This window comes from Macaca thibetana, chromosome 13, assembly GCF_024542745.1.
Source record: "Macaca thibetana thibetana isolate TM-01 chromosome 13, ASM2454274v1, whole genome shotgun sequence".
Lineage (NCBI taxonomy): Eukaryota > Metazoa > Chordata > Mammalia > Primates > Cercopithecidae > Macaca > Macaca thibetana.
The window spans coordinates 4,793,211-4,811,299 of NC_065590.1; the positions used below are offsets into that span (position 1 = coordinate 4,793,211).

The following is an 18,089-nucleotide window of genomic DNA, read 5'->3' on the forward strand; positions in this document are numbered from 1 at the left end:
TTCTTTTTTTTTTCTTTAAGATGGAGTCTCACTCTGTTGCCCAGGCTGGAGTGCCGTGGCATGATCTCTGCTCACCACAACCTCCACCTCCCGGGTTCAAGCTATTCTCTTGCCTCAGCCTCCCAAGTAGCTGGGACTACAGACACCCACCACACCTGGCTAATTTTTGTATTTTTAGTAGAGACGGTGTTTCACCATATTGGTCAGGCTGGTCTTGATCTCCTGACCTTGTGATCTTCCCGCCTCAGCCTCCCAAAGTGCTGGGATTACAGGCATGAACCACTGTGCCTGGCCAAAAGTTTCTATGAAGTCCAACTTACTTGTTTTTTTCTTTGTTGCTCATGCTTTGGGTGTCATATCAATACTGCTTTCTTAAAGGACCTGTTTTCTCCTTCCCACATGAAACAGGTACGCACAGAGCCAGACCGTGTTTCCAAATCCAGATGCACACCCTGTCAACAGCAGCAGCACCCCGATGCCCGTCCTGCTGATGGGGCAGGCAGTGCTCCACCCCAGCTTCCCCGCCTCCCAACCGTCACCCCTGCAGCCCGCACAGGCCCGGCAGCAGCCACCACAGCACTACCTGCAGGTGGGTGCCAAAGCCCAGGGGGCCCCCGTGCAGGCCTGGGAGCCGGGCCACACTCCGTACCCCGAGTCTCAAAGATATTTTATTCCCTTGCTTTCAAGGTTGTTCTATCCCTAGTATAGAAGTAAGCCCCAGAAAGATTCTCATTTGATTGTTTTTCATGCTTAAAGGTTATGAAGTCTATATCTATGGAGTATGTGAAATTACGAGTCGGCTATTATGCCTTATGTGATTATGTGCTGAAAAGGTTCCTTTTTAAAAAAGTAGTTTTTACTCAAGGATTTGCATCTAGACATGTTCATAGTTTTTAGAGCAGAAGTCAAAAAACATTGATGACTATGTTGGACTTTTCAGTGTGTTTATAAAGTCCTATATAAACATAAAGTTAAATCACATTTAGTTAAAGATCCACTAACCTGCCTTAGTAAATACAGTGATGTGTGAAATTGGGCTTGCCAGGAAAATTTGGAGCTCATTTACATGTGGTCACTACTTAGAAGGCAAAAATCACTTCAGGCAAGTGCCAAGTATGCCAAAAGCAGGGAGGGTGAGAGCCACTGGTCTGCAGGTTCACTTGGGAGCCACACGTCTGCGTCTGCCAAGCTCCAGAAGGGCCTGGCCTTCCCTTGCCCATGTGCAGGGTGCCCCTTTTCACCCAGCCCTTCTGTGTCCTAGGGGGCTTCCTCCCTGGCCTGCAGCTCCACCTGCACCTGCAAAGCCATGGAGAATGAGCAGAGGCTGAGTCCTCTTGAGTACTGTAGATAGCGATGAAGATAGCTGTCCTTGAAGTTCTAGAATGTAGTTTAATTCCAATGCTGCTAAGCCATCTGTGCTGTAATTTTCGGATCTCCCTGACCCCACGCATAGTGGGAGTCAGCTCAGACTTTGGCTTTGCAGATCTTGTCAGTTCTCGAGACCCAGAAGTGATTTTGGATGGGAAATGAGCAACAGACAAGTTTGCACGCACCTGTTGCATACAAGATGCAGGCTATGAATACAGAGAGCTCTTCGGCCCACTCACTGCCCTTAGGGGCCTCGGGGTGGGGTGCAGAAGGTGGGTTAGCACAGAGTGCAGTCAGGCTCGGATTTGGGAAGAGTGGGAGTGCTGTGGTGGGGAAGCCTCCATGGAGGAAGGGACTTGAGAAGAGGGAGGGCTCAGAAGGCATCCACTGCCGAGTCTGATGTCCAGGAAATGCCTGAAGTGTGGGAGAGGGTGAAGATAAAGGGACAGTGTTCCAGCCAGACAGCCTGAGCAAAAGTTCAGGGCAGCTGTGCCTGGGCAGCTTTGAGAGCAGGGGGGTGCTGGGTTACTTGCAGGAGGAGATTTCATGGAAGGGAATAGTGGGTGGTAAGATTGAAGTTTCCAAAGTCAGGCTTTGGCCAGTTGAAGCTTCTAAACTTCCAATCAAATGCTCCTAGTAGGTGCTGGTGAATCTGGAGGTAGCTACGGTATCAGGGACCAGCAGTGAAAATTGTGCAAATTGTATGTGTGTTTGGATTCTGCCCTGTCAACTATCTGCATGTGGCCTCAGGCTCCATCATCCAGAAACATTCTGGCTATAATGCAGATCATGTGCACGTGTTTATGAAACCATTCCCCACAGCCACAGGCCTAGGCTGATTGGGCCAGAAGGTGCCCCCGCTATTGGCGGAGAAGTTAGCTTCAGAATTCACCCTAAGGTTCCTTTCGTCCCCATCCCCACCACACCCCCAGGTCTTGCCAAAGCCACCTCTCCCCACATGACCCCCCAAGAAAGACAGCCCTATAGTCTAACTCAATCTGCAGCATGCCCCACCCTGCCCTGTAAGACAGCTGAGGGGCAGACATCAGAACCACCTCTGAAGCCCTTTGTTCTTTTTTTTCTAGGTACAGGCACCAACCTCTTTGCACAGTGAGCAGCAGGACTCACTACTTCTCTCCACCTACTCACAACAGCCAGGGACCCTGGGCTACCCCCAACCACCCCCAGCACAGCCCCAGCCCCTACGTCCTCCCCGAAGGGTCAGCAGTCTGTCTGAGTCATCAGGCCTCCAGCAGCCGCCCCGATAGTGCCCCGGCACTGAAGTCGGGACACAATCAGCTTTAACCAATGGATGAGGGGGGTGGCCACAGGAGATGGGGAGAGGAGTCTGAACTAAACCCCTGGCTTTTGTGCACACTGCATATGTTTCAGAACTCCTGGATGGTAACCATCTCTGGAGCGCAGTGCTTGCTGCAGTGGAAATGATCAGGAATACTGACCGTGTTTCTCTTGCCTCCGAGGTTCTTGGGCACACTCTATAGCCATACTGGACAGGAACCAGGTGCCCCGTGTAGGCATCGTTGGTCGGTTTACCTTCAGAGATGGCGCATCTCGCTGCATCCCCCAAGAGTGCACTGGTTGCTCTAGCCACCTGCGGCCCGCCCATCTGCGCTAGCTGGCCTTCACTCTCTTGATCATCTTTCCTTTGTATTGGAGAAGGACTGGGTCAGAGATCTGTTGGAGAGAGAGAATAAAGAGATTATTTTTCATTATTTTTAAATGGTTGTTTTTGTTTTAATTTGCACAGCTGCACAGAGGAAATAACTTAGGCACTTTCTGTTTTTTTTAAAAATAATAAGGTCTCATGGCTTCGTTCAGAGACCACAGTAACAACAACAGCCCACCAATCAGAGAAGCTGGTTGTTATTAACCAAGCTACAGATTCACACTTTCTGGCCTAAACCCTAATGGGATGAGGCTTTTCACCCCATGCCATGCTGGTGGTGATTTTTTAGCCCCTAAATAAAACACTGGACTGTTTCCTGTTTACTTCATTGATTGCAACTACAAAGGTGGACTCAAAGCAAAGCACAATCATGCCAGCCAACATTCCAGAATTCTGCTGAGAACTCCAAGCCTGTGAGGGGAGAGGTTTCACAAGCCAGACAGGCCTGGGGGACTGCAGTCCCCAAGGAGACCCCACCATGTGCTGGCCCTTTGAGTGAGAATGCTGCATCTTTCTACATATCTTCATGAGAATACTGAGAATTGGATTTTCCTTTTCAAAATGCACTTTGCTTTTTTTGTATGTTTTGTTGAGATGTTTCTAAAGAAAAGATTTTATGTAATTATAAGATGAAGCGTAGTGAATTGTACAGTCGTTGTAATAATGACCTATTTCTATATAAAATAAAATTGTATGGCTTATGTGTAAATTATTTTGTATCTGAGATACCAGTTCCTTTCCCAAATATAAAAGTATAAAAGTTTTCTTGTGTTTTTCTGTGAGTGAAAATTTTGTAATAAATTAACAAATTTGTACAATTTCCTCTGTCCCTTGTTATACATCCCTGCCTACATCTTTTCACCAGTAATTCTTTTTTTCTAATTTCAAGATGTTTCAAGGATAATCAAAGATACGGAAAAGATGAAAGCAAGCAATCAGTAAGTCAGGCAGAGGCGTTCAGCTTTTTGAGCTGCAGTATTTGCATCGGCCTGTCAGGTTCTGATCTTTGTATTAAAGTTTGTGCCAGAAAAACAATGGTTTACTGTAGAAGTGACAGCAAAACAAAACAGAAAAAAAGTTTCTGGAAACATCTCAATCTTTTCTTTTTTCTTTTAGACAAAGTCTCTCTCTCTTTCCCAGGCTGGAGTGCAGTGGCACAATCTCAGCTCAATGTAACCTCTGCCTCCTGGTTCAAGTGATTCTCCTGCCTCAGCCCCCCGAGTAACTGGGATTACAGGCACCCACCACCATACCCCGCTAATTTTTGTGTTTTTAGTGGAGATGGGGTTTCGCCATATTGGCCAGGCTGGTCTCGAACTTCAGACCTCAAGTGATCAGCCCACCTCGGCCGACCAAAATGCTGGGATTACGGGCGTGAGCCACCATGCCCCGCCAACATCTTAATCTTGACACAGGTAAAATCCATGGAGGCGACCAAGACATTCTCCACCAAAGCTCTCATTTATAGCCCATCATTAAACTCACTCAGCCGGAATTGCATGGGGTTTCGCCACCAACATTTAGATATCAGTGATGTGGGCAGCATATGTGTGTCTCAATATAAGATGTGTACACATATGCCATGTTGAGAGTGGGAGCATAGCCGCAGCATCTAGAAGATTTCTGCCAACTACAGACAGCCAACCCATCATGAGGCTTCATGGGGCTGAAGGAGGGTACCCTGGTGTACTGTGGTTGAGAACCACTGCAATGGCAATGCCCTTTCCAAAAGCATTGGCCCAAGAGAGCAAAGTTCTTTCCCTGCTGCATTGCTATGGCTCTCTGCTCCTACTCCTCCCGTGTAGAATGCGGATGGCTCTTCCCAGTTCTATGACTAGGATCGGTTTTGGATGGCAGAGATGGTGCCGTATAAGTACATCCAAAAAGTTTTATTATGCATACAATTGTTCTAATCCTGAGAAAAAGGTAAGTGAAAATATTTTGCGCACACTAGAACACTTACTCTTTAAAAGAACCAGAAATGAACCCGCTTCTTAAAAATGCTGTGAAACTTTATTCACTATTTTTACATGTTTTATAAATGCAAAGGTTTCTAGATCTGATTTGTCTGTAAAAGAATTTGTATTTTAATTTGCTGTCAGCATATTTTTAAGCAGAACAATATTTTTAATGGACAGCATATTTATCGTCCTAGGATTTTCTAGCTGGAAGTCATTTAAAAAGGGCAGAGTGTGCCTTGCTACTAATTTGATTTAGCTTTGCTTAAATCTTACACGTGTTCAGAATTTGGATAAACTCAGAAAACTCTTATTGTGTAATATTTCTTTAAACCCACATTCATCATGGGAATTTTAATCCCTAAACTTTTGATTCATTAAAGTTTGCTCATTAAAAGGCTATTTTGCAACCCTGTCCTATTTCCAGAAAGACCATGACCTATTTGGAAAACTATAAAGTCTTGGCTCATGTGAAATGACTGAAATGTGAACTGGGAGTACACTGTTTATGGTCTTTTCAACTAAGTTAAAATGTCTCCACTGTCTCTAATTCAACTAAAATTCATTACATTAATTTTAAAATGTTGTTTGTGCATGCAACATGGGGAACTAGCCAACTGTTCTAAGCCATGACATTTCACACTCTTGTCTAAATTATCTGGTAACATTTGTTTTGGTACAAGACTGCTTTGGTTTCCCTCTTCACTTTGTGTAGGCACAGCCTGAAGGTCTCCAAGTCTGCCATTATTGTCCCAGAGAAATAACTAATTTGCATCCTCTAGGGACACCTGTTAGCAGCTTTTTGGGCAGACATGCATGAATTTCATACTATGCATACAAACAGCTTTATTTTTCTGGAGAAAAAAGCTCATTGGACACACAAAAAAGAAAACAACTCTTGTAGAATTTTTGCCTAACCACACTTAGGCACATCTATGATATTGACTCATTTTAAAATTACAATTACCTTTTTTATATGTCATGTTTTATTTTAAGCATGAAGACAGGAACTCATGGCCTTTTATGAACTCAACTTTTCTAATTGACCATTGTTATTTATTTCATGCTCAAATTGGTACAACCCGGCCGAGAGCCGGCTCCTATGTTTGGCTCTTTTCTCTTTGTAGCATTGCCCGTCAGAAATCAGACTCCAGATTTCCTTCTGGGAACAATACAGTCAAGGCCCATACTGATTGATTGATTTTTTTATTTTTCCTATCTCAAAGCATGGAGACAACTACCTCCAAGGAGTCCTGATTCCTTTTAGTTAAAAAAAAAAAAAAGAGATTAAAATCTAGACGCCTAGAGTAAGACTAAGAGCTGGTATTGGGTCAAGTGCTGCCTCTGTTGCTATTACTGGGTCATCCTGTTGTGATGGAGCTGAAAACATTTCCAGTCATGAAATCACATTGATTTCTGCAATGTAATATATATTATACTGTAGTCTACTTTTCTAATGTGATTTTGTTCAGCATTTTCACCTAAACTGACATTCCATATGAAGTCAGTTATGAACTGTTGATTTTAATTTCAAATACCTCCTGTGCCATTCCTCTCCTCTCTGTCATATTAGTTGCTGCCTCATTTGGGCCCCATTTAAGCTGGGTCACAGAAACAGCCTCCACACTGACCTCCCAGGCCTGGGCTACCCACACTACCTCTTTAGCACCTCTTCACCACCACGCCTCTTTCCTTTTAAAAATCTTTCGGCGGCGCTTCTTGGAAAGTTCCACTGGACCTTTCTGGAGCTCAGTCCAGCATGAAACTGCCAAGGAGGACTCCTCTAGCCCCTTAGATTTGTCGCCCCTAAAGCTGGTGGACGGGAATGCAACCTGTCTACTTTCTTGCTGCCCCCACAGGGAAGCATTCAGATCTTGTTTCATTTTAAGGATTCTCTGCTAATCAGTAAAAGTAAAAACATGTGAGTGATTAGCCCAGCTAACAAACACCAGAGAGTTATAAAGTTCATATTATGTGGTTCTGGTCTCTTTGAGGCCCAGCAGTCACTGACCTGGTCCCTGGGGCTTAGGAGGGAAAGAGAAGCTGGAAGCGTCTGCAGAACTCCAGGCAGGCAAATGATTTTCAGTCCTCAAACCTAACAGTCCTTCTTATACCTCTGTTCAACCTTTATGTGAGGCAGGAGAGTTGACATCTTAGAGGGACGTTTTGTAGATTCCCACTGGAGGGGTCTATTTATTTCAACAAGAGGTAGGATCTACTCACATTTTATCAGTTATACGGAAACTTGAGTCAGCTGGCACTAGACTTCTGATTTATTACAGTAACACTTTTATTACCTCTAACGGATGGTACCCTAGAAAGCTGTCCCTTAATCCCTCTCTAGGTGCTGGGATAGAAGGGGCAAGATCCCATCTTCAGAGAGTGATTGCAGGGAGCCAGGATCAGAACAATGATCTGAAAAGGGCCCTGAGGTATGAAAGGCCTGAGGCAGGCTTTAGGGTGCCTGAGCAAGACGAAGAGGAGGCGGAAAGGAGATGAGAGCAAGCACCATTCGGTTGAAACAAATTGTGCTAGCCCCTTTTCTTCCTTGTTAACAGAACCCCACTTCCGTGCATTAAAAGCAATGTGTCTAGCCTGTAATCCTAGCACTTTGGGAGGCCGAGGCGGGCGGATCACAAGGTCAGGAGATCGAGACCATCCTGGCTAACATGGTGAAAACCTGTCTCCACTAAAAATACAAAAAATTAGCCAGGAGTGGTGGCAGGTGCCTTGTAGTCCCAGCTACTTGGGAGGCTGAGGCAGAAGAATGGTGTGAACCCAGCAGGCGGAGCTTGCAGTGAGCCAAGATCACGCCACAGCACTCTAGCCTGGGTGACAGAGAGAGACTCCATCTCAAAACACACACACACAGAGAAAAAAAAAAAAAAAAAAAAAAAAAAAAAAGCAATGTGTCTAGCCCAGCCCAAAAAATACACAACTCATCATTAGGCCAAAGTAATGATGACAATCCCATTTGCTTTTGGCGGGTATGTGCTCTCCCAGCCTAACTGAAATGGAGTCCCTAGTTCTAGCCAATGACAGGCAGAAAGCTACAGGAGGTTTCTGGAAAGGCCTTTGGAGTCTGATAAGAGGCACAGGGGGAGGCTTGCTTGTCCAACACCATCTCTTGCCTTTCAGGACTGCTGGGAAACCTGCAAGTGCAACATCTACCTTGATACAGGATGCAAAGATTCCTCATGAGATCAGAGTCCCTGTTCCAGCCCAGAAATTGCCTGCCTCCAGTCTTGTCTGTGAGGTCCTGAAACATGTCCACTGCTGAAAACTCTGTTAGTAGGTTAGGGGTGACTTGGTCCGGGCATTTTCCCGTTCACCAAAGTGCCAGGCATTAAGTGGACCCTTTCAGCTTGGGACATCAAGCTCTTTCGTCCTGAGAAATTTCCCTTAAATTCAAGGTACCATCATCATGAAGTTTCACAGCTTTAAAGAGAAGATCCTAAAATCTTTCAGAGAGAAAAAAATAACGCATCACTTCTCAACCACACCGAAAAATGGAAGACAATGAAACCTGCCTTCAAAATGCTGGGGAGAAATTCTTTTCAATTTAGAATTCCATATAAGCCAGAATTTAAATTTGAGGGTTGAATAAATTCTCAGATATCTGAGGGCTCAGAAACTTTTTAGCTTGTGTACTCATCTTACGAAACCACTAAAAATGGTGCGCTCCTGTGAAAGAAGGGAGTTCGTCAAGAAAAAGGAAGACATGGGTCCACAGATCCAACTGACTGTCTCCGAATCTCTAGGCTGGTGACACGCAGTTCCCCGTTCTCTGGGGACCTCCTCAGATCTCCCTGTCGTGTCATCTCACATCTGTCATTTCTCGGGTCATATCCAACCCACTCGGTCACCCATGCACCCGGACGACGCGACAGGCCTGTGGCTCCACCGCCCTTGACAGCAACGACTGGCAATCCCGTGCCGGCCCTGCTCGACGCAAGCACCTCCAACGCCGGGCTGCGTCTTAGTGACTCTGGGACCGCCAGCCAGGTACCTCGCTCGACTCAGGCTCAGTCAGTGTTGGTCGGATGCATGAATGAATGCGGAAAACAAACGAAAGTCCCTCTCGCTGGCCCTGCTCCCATATATCTGTAGGCCTGGGTTTTGGTTTTATCCGAAGACTTAGACACGAGACGCAAGTTCCTCCGCGGAGCCAGACGGACTCCGTCAGAGAGAAGCTGGACTCGAGCTCGCGGCCCAAAGGCGCGGCCCCGCCCCGACGCCCTTTCGCTGTCCCCACTTCTGCGCGCGCCGCTGACGTCACAGCCTCGTCTCTCCCCTTCCCTAGCCACACCCCCTTGCCTGGCGACCCGGAAGTTGTACTTGCAACTGCGGCTTTGCTTCTCCCACAATACTTCGCGCTCTTCCTTTCCAGCTTGGACCCGGCAGAGTGAGTATGGGTGGCGGAGTCTGGGCTTCTGGAATCCGGCCCCATCCTCCTTTGGGATTGTGTTAACTGGGACCGCAAAATCTCTCCCGAGCTAGCCCGGGTCTCCGGTTGTGGGAAATGGGAATACACGCTGCGTTTAAGGGCACCCGAAGCCTGAGGAGGAAAGTGTCCGGGCTTAGGGGAGCCGGGGCGGCAGGTATTTCCAGGTCGGAGGTGTCTGAGGGGCGCGGGTGCGTAGGCCACTGGGTGACCGACTTAGCCTGGCCAGACTCTCAGCACCTGGAAGCGCCCCGAGAGTGACCGCGTGAGGCTGGGAGGGAGGACTTGGCTTGAGCTTGTTCAACTCTGCTCTGAGCCTCCTTGTCGCCTGCATTTAGATGGCTCCCGCAAAGAAGGGTGGCGAGAAGAAAAAGGGCCGTTCTGCCATCAACGAGGTGGTGACCCGAGAATACACCATCAACATTCACAAGCGCATCCATGGAGTGTGAGTATCCCTGTAGCCGCCCTGGGGCTCGAACTCATGCGTCTGGTTGTCACTCTCAGAGATGCGCCGAATCATCTCCACCCCAATCTCTTCCTCTTGTGGCCTTCCCTATTTCATTCATTGGCAATTTAACAAATCCTGTGGGCTCTGCTTTCCGAATACATTCACCGTCTGACCAGCTGCGTTGGTCTTTCTGACCGTCCCCATTCTTACCGGAATGTTGACAGTAGCAGCTCCCTGCTCCTGTTCCCTTCCCTACCCAGACGTGCGGAGGGATCTATTCTCAGATCCTGCATCGGTCTATCTTAGGTTAGAAATCAAGAGTTCTTGCCATGATCCCACATTGGCTGACCCGCTTAATCATACCGGGCATGCTTCTGTTTCAAAGTAGCTGCTTTGTTGAATTTTTACTCTTTTATTTTTCCCTATGCCTGAATTTTTTTTCCACAAATAAATGCTTCGTTGCCTTTAGACCTTGAGTCCAATGTCACCCTTTTTTTTTTTTTTTAAGACGGAGTCTTGCTCCGTCCCCAACCTGGAGTGCAGTGGCGCGATCTCGGCTCGCTGCAACCTCCGCCTCCGTGCCTTAGCCTCTGGAGTAGCTGGGATTACAGGAGCCCGCCACCACACCTGGCCCACCTTGGCCGTCTTAGAGAAACCTGCAGCCCCTTTCCCTAATGCTTTCTCTTTTCCCTGGTTTTTCTCTGTAGTACTAGATACCGTCAGCTGTAACCAATAGGTTGCTTACATAAGCTGTGTGAAGAACAACGGATTGCCAACTGCTGTTATTTCTACTACCTTTTACTTCTGGATGTTTAAGTATTTAAGTGAAGTGAACTTGCTTGATGCGTTCATAGAGTTAACTTGCCCTCATCATACTCAAGAAGAAACCTGCCTGCACATTTCAGGCCCCTGCTCTTTAAGCATAGATGAAGTTAATAGCATTGAATGATCTGTTCCAAAAACGTCCTGTCTTAAGACATGACATTTAATCAAATTTAATATTTTGAGGATTTCAGAAAGTGGATTATGCATCTTCTTGTCCTAAGTATTATGCTAGTTGCTGGGCATTACACACTGGTGGGAAAAAAAGCTTGTTACTGCCTAGTTGAAGGTTTGGTTTAGGCTGGTTTTAGGAGGACATACCATCTACAGTAAGTCCTCACTGAGCTTGAAGCACACTGGCCAGTTTCCAGGAGCCTATCAACGACATTGAGGATTTCTTACATGTACCTAATTTCATGCTCCTTTAATTTGTTCACTTTATGTTTGAATCGTAGGGGCTTCAAGAAGCGTGCCCCTCGGGCACTCAAAGAGATTCGGAAATTTGCCATGAAGGAGATGGGAACTCCAGATGTGCGCATTGATACCAGGCTCAACAAAGCTGTCTGGGCCAAAGGAATAAGGTGCTAAAGTTATCTGTATTTGAAGGTGAACTTTTGCAATGACACCAGCTTCACTTACCCTACAAGAGCCCGTATCAGTTCAGTAATTTGGTTAGTGCACGTGGAAGTATAAAAAAAAATACTGTGACTGTGACTTAGGTTGGGTAGTATCTGCAGGGAAGCCCTTAATTTAATGGCTTATGAACTGAGACCCAAGTGAAGGAGCCAGCAGTGTAGGGTGGGAAAGAGCATTGCACAGAGAGGAAGCTTGGTGGGATCTGGGAGCAGGGTGGTGAGTGCAGGTAGGGTGGAATAAATGACTGAGCCCAGTGGAGGAGGAGGGAGGGGTGAGGGCTGACCATGTAGGGTAGCTCTAGACAGCAAGGCAAGTCCACCATGAGAGAAGTGGTTCTTGGCCTGGGACAGTTTACCTGTCCTCCTCGGGGTTGTGGCAGGGGCAGTGTTTTTTGTTGTCACTACTGAGGGATACTATGGGCCAGGGACACTAAACACCCTACAATTCATGGGGCTGCTCCCTCAAAGAATTGCCTAGCCCAGGTGTTAGTGCTGGTGTTGGGGGACCCTGCTCTAAAGTGGAACCAGAAAGCAGGGGAGGCTTGTGCTTTAAAGGATGTCATGAGGTGCCAGAAGTGGAGTGAAGGGCAGCTAGAGGAATGATGACAGTGTGGACTACTTGATTCTGGAAACGGGTGCGGGGAGGACTGTCTCCATCTGTGTGGTATTTAAAACTTAGGATTAAGTGAGATGAACAAGACAGGGACCTGAGACCTAGCTCTTCTGTGGGTGGACATTTAAGGGTGCAGCAGAAGAGGTGTCCTCTGATGCCTGCCTTGGGATAAGAGGAATGGGATTACAGGAGCCAAAAGAGGTCCTGAGTTTATAGGAATCCGGGGCCTAGAACAATACCCGGCACATCCTAAGATCAATAGAGGAAAGAGAATCAGCTGTGATGCTAGAGAGAGGATGAGATAAGGGGATTGCATGTGGAGATAAACTGAATATGCGCCTGTGGCAGAGTTTTTAACAGTGTTTTTTGTTTTGAGATGGAGTTAATGTTGCCCAGGCTGAAGTGCAGTGGTGTAGTCTCAGCTCACTGCAACGTTCAGCTCCTGGGTTCAAGCTGTTTTCCTGCCTCAGCCTCCCAAGTGGCTGGGATTACAGGCAGCCACCACGCCTGGCTCTTATTTTTTGTATTTTTAGTGGAGATGGGGGTTTTACCATGTTGGCCAGAGTGGTCTCAAACTCTTGACCTCAGATGATACACCCACCTCAGCCTCCCAAAGTGCTGGGATTACAGGCTTAAGCCACCGCGCCTGGCCTTCACAATTTAATGTAACAAAAATCACATAACAAGTTTCTGGTGATAAAAGACTAACACATTTGGACCCAGATATCTGCGTAGGATTATTTGGTTGAATATCAATGGTGGCTACCTTAACATATCTTCAAACAGGCATCCCTCCTGTGGTAACAGCATTTAATGTTCATCTGGGGGTTATGTTTCATTTTCCAGGGAACTGGTAAGTTCTAGGTTGGTCAGAGTAGAGCAAAGGACAGCATTAGAAGCAGGGATCTGGCCGGGCGCGGTGGCTCAAGCCTGTAATCCCAGCACTTTGGGAGGGCGAGACCATCCTGGCTAACACGGTGAAACCCCGTCTCTACTAAAAAATACAAAAAACTAGCCGGGCGCAGTGGCGGGCGCCTGTAGTCCCAACTACTCGGGAGGCTGAGGCAGGAGAATGGCGTGAACCCGGGAGGCGGAGCTTGCAGTGAGCTGAGATCCGGCCACTGCACTCCAGCCTGGGCCGCAGAGCGAGACTCCGTCTCAAAAAAAAAAAAAAAAAAAAAGCAGGGATCTGAGATATGTGAACACAGCTAGTGGCTGCTTGGTTGAAAGGAGGCATTGACTTTAGCAACACAATTATGTTTTTATTAGGAATGTCCCATACCGAATCCGTGTGCGGCTGTCCAGAAAACGTAATGAGGATGAAGATTCACCAAATAAGCTCTATACTTTGGTTACCTATGTACCTGTTACCACTTTCAAAAGTAAGTTCTCCATCCCATAAAGCCATTTAAGTTCATTAGAAAAATGTCCTTACCTCCGTTAAAATGTGAATTCATCTGTTAAGCTAGGGGTGACACACATCATTGTACCCTTTTTAAATTGTGTGTTGGTGTGGGAAGATGCTAAAGAATGCAGAACTGGCCCATATCTGGGATGTAAAAAGGTTGTGGAAAATAGAATGCTACACGCCCAGACCCGTCTACAAAAGGTTTTTAGAGTTGAAATATGAAATGTGATGTGGGTGTGGAAGTTGACTGTCATTTTCTTTACAGATCTACAGACAGTTAATGTGGATGAGAACTAATCGCTGATCATCAAATACATCAAATAAAGTTATAAAATTGACTTTGTTTTGGTTCTTTTTAGTTGCAGCATAATGTGCTTGTATATCCTATCCTAATTATGGGATCATTTGAAGAGCTTTTCCCACATTGATTGCCTGTGTTGCTTTCTCCCCATCCCCTGGGGTTGGATTTGTGAACAGGGTCTAGGCAGGTTTTTAAAGGTGATTTCAAATTGCAACCTAGTTTTAGAACCACTGTTCTGGGTAGTTGGGATACTGAAGGCATATTGTTAATGATTCTACTTGTATGTTTTGCTAATTCAAAGATAAGCATTTTTCCAGAAACCAGGATGTAGAATCCATTTGCCATTGGCATCATAACATTTTAGGAAACAACTTTAAAATGACATACTATTTGTAGCATCTTAAATTTAATGAAATTAATGTGGCAGTACGTCTTTTAAGTTTCTGCCTACATCTATGTTGAATATAGCTGTCTTCTAAAATAATTGATTTTTGGTGAGATAACCAGATGCATATTTTAACTCATTTGTAATGGCCCTGTTGTACCTGGAGCCAAGGTTCAGAAGTAAAGTTCCTTAAGGTATCAATAACAAAAATTTGTATTAATAGTTCAGTCCTAAAGCAGTGTTGCTGGGATTGTTTCACCAGCATTTGCAAGCTGTATGTTAAATGCTGCCATAAAGAGGTCTCTGAAGCCCCACTGGTGATGGAGGGCACCCCCAAGGTGGGGCTGAGAAGTGTACCTAGTGTTGCACCACCCAGAAACCATGGATGGGCAGCAGCAACGTCTCCTGCTTACTCATTCACTGCCACAATCTACAGCTTAAGACACTTAACTACAAGGTAAAAGAAAAGGACCAAGTAAATACAAAAAGTTTCTTATTAAAAAACTTGGAGGCCAACATTGAAAGCATGGTTTGTACACAACATTTTTGGAAGGACATATAAAGTGAATACAACCAAATATATTAAAATGGTTTCAATTACCAGCATTGAAACAGTGCAAAAAAAAGCCAAATACAATTGCACAGATAGTGGACTCCCTTAGATCTTGAACGTGAACTTGATTCCTGACCTCTCCCATTATCATTCCAAGTGAAAAATGAAAGTATGGAGCTCTCTCAGCTTCTTGGTTAGTATGATACATCGTGTTCATCTGAGCAAAATCACACTAGCATCACAGTAGAAGTGCCCATTTCAGCCAATCTGGTAAAAATTGCAAGTTGGCACCAAGTGAACCAATGGATACCCTAGGGCGCTGACAATTCTCAGAGAATACATAGAAATGCTTGAGGGTTGTGTCGGTTCCCCTGGCCAGTTTGTCAGGTTGTTTATCCAGATGCCCCATTTGTAAAGTAGACTGAAATCTCGGTTTAGGGCTGACCCCAAGAAACAGTCTGGTCCGTGCTTTGGTATGGCAGACTCCAGTGTGCATAGCAGCTGCTATCTTGCTACAAGTTACTCAGCTTAAGTTCAGACTGTGATTGGTGGCTCATTTCAGAAGTTTTGAGATTGTACTGATTGATCTTGGCATTTTCAAGTTTGGATTTCATGTCCAGTGGCTTTTCAAAAAAGTTTACTAATGATTGTTCAGTCAGAAGTGAAGCTAAAATATGTTCAAGGGAGACAGTCCAGTCCGCTTGTGCCTCCTCTGGAAATGCCTGGGAGTCCTGGGGTGTCTTCCCAGTGTCTGCAAAAACCGAGTCCTCAGGAGAAGGAGCTGAGGCCTGCAGCTCCTCCCCACACTCCTGGGAGCAGCTTCCAGAGCTGCTGCTTCGCTGCCCCACCTCTCCGATCTGCAGCAGCAGCGTGGTGACTGTCGCGATGGCTTGGTACAAATCGTTTTCTTCTGGATCTTCATGGAACATACTGTACAGAGTTTTACAGAACTGGATAAATTCTCTCTGAAATTGAAATAAGTCTTATGTAGCAGCAGAACCAGGGTGGAAGTGTCCCTTTTTTTTTTTAACATGATACCTGCGACCTTTGAGAAAACGACAGTACTTTTGAAGACACACAATATAAGAAAAGGTAGTCTCTGCCCTTCCACTCTGAAAACAAGGTGATGGTTCCTGGGACTTTCAGCACACACTTGGAAATGGGTAGACCTTCCTAGAGGATGTGCACACCCTTTAACAAAGCAATTCAAGAAACCACAGCAGGCCAGGCACGGTGGCTCATGCCTGTAATCCCAGCACTGTGGGAGGCTGAGGAGGGCGGATCACCTGAGATTGGGAGTCTGAGACCAGCCCAACCAACAGAGAAACCCCATCTCTACTAAAAATACAAAATTAGCCGGGTGTGGTGGCACATGCCTGTAATCCCAGCTACTTGGGAGGCTGAGCCAGGAGAATCGCTTAAACCCAGGAGGCCGAGGTTGTGGTGAGCCAAGATTGCACCATTGCACTCCAGCCTGGGCAACAAGAGCGAAATTTCATCTCAAAAAAAAAAAAAAAAAAAAAACCACAGTAATGTACAGATTTATCTGTAGGGATCTTTAAGCTAGAGTTTATAATAGGAAAATGCTGGGAACAGCTGAAAGCTATAAAGTTAGGGCGTGTCCTATGGTGGGAAGGCCATGCAGTATCTAAATGTAAAATGAAATGGAACAGTAATGCCTGGTTTCTCAGTGTAATCTGAGACACTGCTGCTGAAATGGAGAATATGTAATGTGAGGACAGGTGCTTCAGGTGGAATCTAGCTACACAATCATTCCAAGAATAGAAAAATGGTTGGGTATGGCCGTGCGCAGTGACTCACGCCTGTAACCCCAGCACTTTGGGAGGCCAAGGCGGGTGGATCACGAGGTTAGGAGATCGAGACCGTCCTGGCTAATATGACTAAACCCCGTCTCTACTAAAAAATACAAAAAAACTAGCTGGGTGAGGTGGCGGGTGCCTGTAGTCCCAGCCACTCAGGAGGCTGAGGCAGGAGAATGGCATGAACCCGGGAGGCGGAGCTTGCAGTGAGCAGAGATCAGGCCACTGCAGTCCAGCCTGGGCAACAGAGCGAGACTCTGTCTCAAAAAAAATTAAAAGAAAATTAATTCTCTGCACTGAAGAAAGTCCATACCTGGCTCATTTTGGGCAATTCTTTCTCAGTTTTATCTTTTTCTTTGGCTAAATCCTTAATCATTTGCTTCAGCTGTTTCTGATAATCAACTGCATCACCTTGAAACAAAGGAAAACAACATGTAGTTTAATTTAAATAAGTTCAGTGAAAGCAAAAAGGAAACTATGTAGGAGAGGGAAGCAAGGGGGTGAGGAATTCCACTAAGCGAATTCCGTACAAAACTGGAAAGCAAGAGATTCCCCTGGAGAGCCAGTTGGTGGTAATTGGGAGACTTCTGCTCTAAGAGGACGCATGAAACAGCAAACAGGAGGAAGTAACTTGGTGGTGGGGGCAAGGGGCAGCCACCCAGCAACACCCCCACTCAGAGCGCTTCTGGCCTCTAAAGGCAGTGAGTTTGGTGGTAATTCACTGGATGAAGGGAAAAGACAGGGCTGCTACAAGAAGAGGGGTGAGGGCAACCTCCGTGCCTCCTGCCACTGCAGTGGTATGCCCAGAGGAAAGCAACAATGAAAAGAGGTACGTGCCATTGGGTTTCCCGAAAACCAGGGGTCTTGACGTTGACAACAGAGGATTCTTCAATGGCGACTGGCTGTCTCGGTCATTTTCAGTGAGTGCTTAAAAAAAGATAAAGAGGTTAAATTAAACAAATTTTGTGCCTTACCAAAACTGACAGCAAGGTAGCTTTTTAGGCAACTAAACGCTAAGCCAGCAGCTCCCAGCCTGTGGACTCTAGTTTTTGCAGGGTCCATGAACCCAAACTCACACCAAGCACTGTTCTGGATACCCAGAGAAAATAAAATGTCCCCCATACCAAGTGTGCCTTTTCCCAGAGGTATGTGAAGACTGTTGTAATTAACAACATACACATTCATAGGGCACTGGTAATACCAATTTGGAAAAAATATATATAGTGAAATCCCATTTTGTAAAACTAAAATATATCCATGCACATATAAAGTACTCTAGAAATACTAAGTCTCTGGATGGTGGAATAATTGGTAATGATTTTAAACTTCTCAGGTAGTATTTCTCTATAATGAACACATACTGCTGTACTTACACAATTTCTTTTAAAAGTTGAAGAAAAGCTTCAGTGAATTCAAATCTGCATCTTAGTATTAGGAGTGTTTTTAAGGATGTTAAAAATAAAACTCCCGGAACCCTCATGTATTGACGATGGGAATGTAAACTGGCTCAGCCACTTTAGAACAGTCTGGCAGTTTTTTTAAAAGTTAAAGTTAGCATTTGACTCAGAAATCTCACTTCTACATATACACCCAAGAGAACTGAAAGTGTTCACATGCAAACTTGTACACAGATTGTTCATAGTAGTA

At 45.7% G+C, this 18,089-nt stretch overlaps 3 protein-coding genes and 1 long non-coding RNA gene across 7 annotated transcripts in view; 2 read left to right on the forward strand and 2 right to left on the reverse strand.

Moving 5' to 3' along the window:
* Window positions 1–3,875, forward strand: part of NPAS2 (neuronal PAS domain protein 2) — a 175,505-nt gene extending 171,630 nt beyond the window's left edge. Inside the window, exons 20-21 of one of the 2 annotated variants that reach the window (XM_050755087.1) lie at window positions 409–589; window positions 2,454–3,875. In XM_050755087.1, the coding sequence (XP_050611044.1) occupies window positions 409–589; window positions 2,454–2,636 (364 nt within the window). In that variant the 3' untranslated portion in view covers window positions 2,637–3,875. The remainder of the gene's footprint in view (window positions 1–408; window positions 590–2,453) is intronic. The other variant, XM_050755088.1, reaches the window with a different exon arrangement.
* Window positions 738–8,672, reverse strand: LOC126934358 (uncharacterized). The gene is made up of 2 exons (XR_007718925.1): window positions 8,185–8,672; window positions 738–3,063 (listed from the first exon to the last, which is right to left on the reverse strand). It is a non-coding gene; the product is annotated as an uncharacterized LOC126934358 (long non-coding RNA).
* Window positions 8,673–9,253: 581 nt separating this feature from the next.
* Window positions 9,254–13,720, forward strand: RPL31 (ribosomal protein L31). 2 transcript variants are annotated; one of them, XM_050755178.1, is made up of 5 exons: window positions 9,254–9,418; window positions 9,796–9,902; window positions 11,183–11,308; window positions 13,245–13,357; window positions 13,649–13,720. In XM_050755178.1, the coding sequence occupies exons 2-5, from the start codon at window positions 9,796–9,798 to the stop codon at window positions 13,678–13,680; spliced, it is 378 nt and encodes a 125-aa protein (XP_050611135.1). In that variant the 5' UTR covers window positions 9,254–9,418; the 3' UTR covers window positions 13,681–13,720. The 2 variants fall into 2 exon arrangements, with proteins under 2 accessions (XP_050611135.1, XP_050611134.1); XM_050755177.1 differs by having other exon boundaries at window positions 9,393–9,614.
* Window positions 13,721–14,545: 825 nt separating this feature from the next.
* TBC1D8 (TBC1 domain family member 8) overlaps window positions 14,546–18,089 on the reverse strand; it is a 133,179-nt gene continuing 129,635 nt past the window's right edge. For both annotated transcript variants that reach the window (XM_050755043.1, XM_050755042.1), the window contains exons 18-20: window positions 17,280–17,369; window positions 16,756–16,853; window positions 14,546–15,587 (exon numbers count right to left, since the gene is read on the reverse strand). In XM_050755043.1, coding sequence (XP_050611000.1) covers window positions 15,135–15,587; window positions 16,756–16,853; window positions 17,280–17,369 — 641 coding nt within the window. In that variant the 3' untranslated portion in view covers window positions 14,546–15,134. The remainder of the gene's footprint in view (window positions 15,588–16,755; window positions 16,854–17,279; window positions 17,370–18,089) is intronic.

Bases quoted from the DNA above. Each gene is read 5' to 3' on its own strand.
- RPL31 (XM_050755178.1), top strand. From the start codon at position 9,796: ATGGCTCCCGCAAAGAAGGGTGGCGAGAAGAAAAAGGGCCGTTCTGCC. The intron at 11,309-13,244 runs GTGCTAAAGTTA...TGTTTTTATTAG, and splicing joins GTCTGGGCCAAAGGAATAAG to GAATGTCCCATACCGAATCC. The intron at 13,358-13,648 runs GTAAGTTCTCCA...TTTTCTTTACAG, and splicing joins ACCTGTTACCACTTTCAAAA to ATCTACAGACAGTTAATGTG.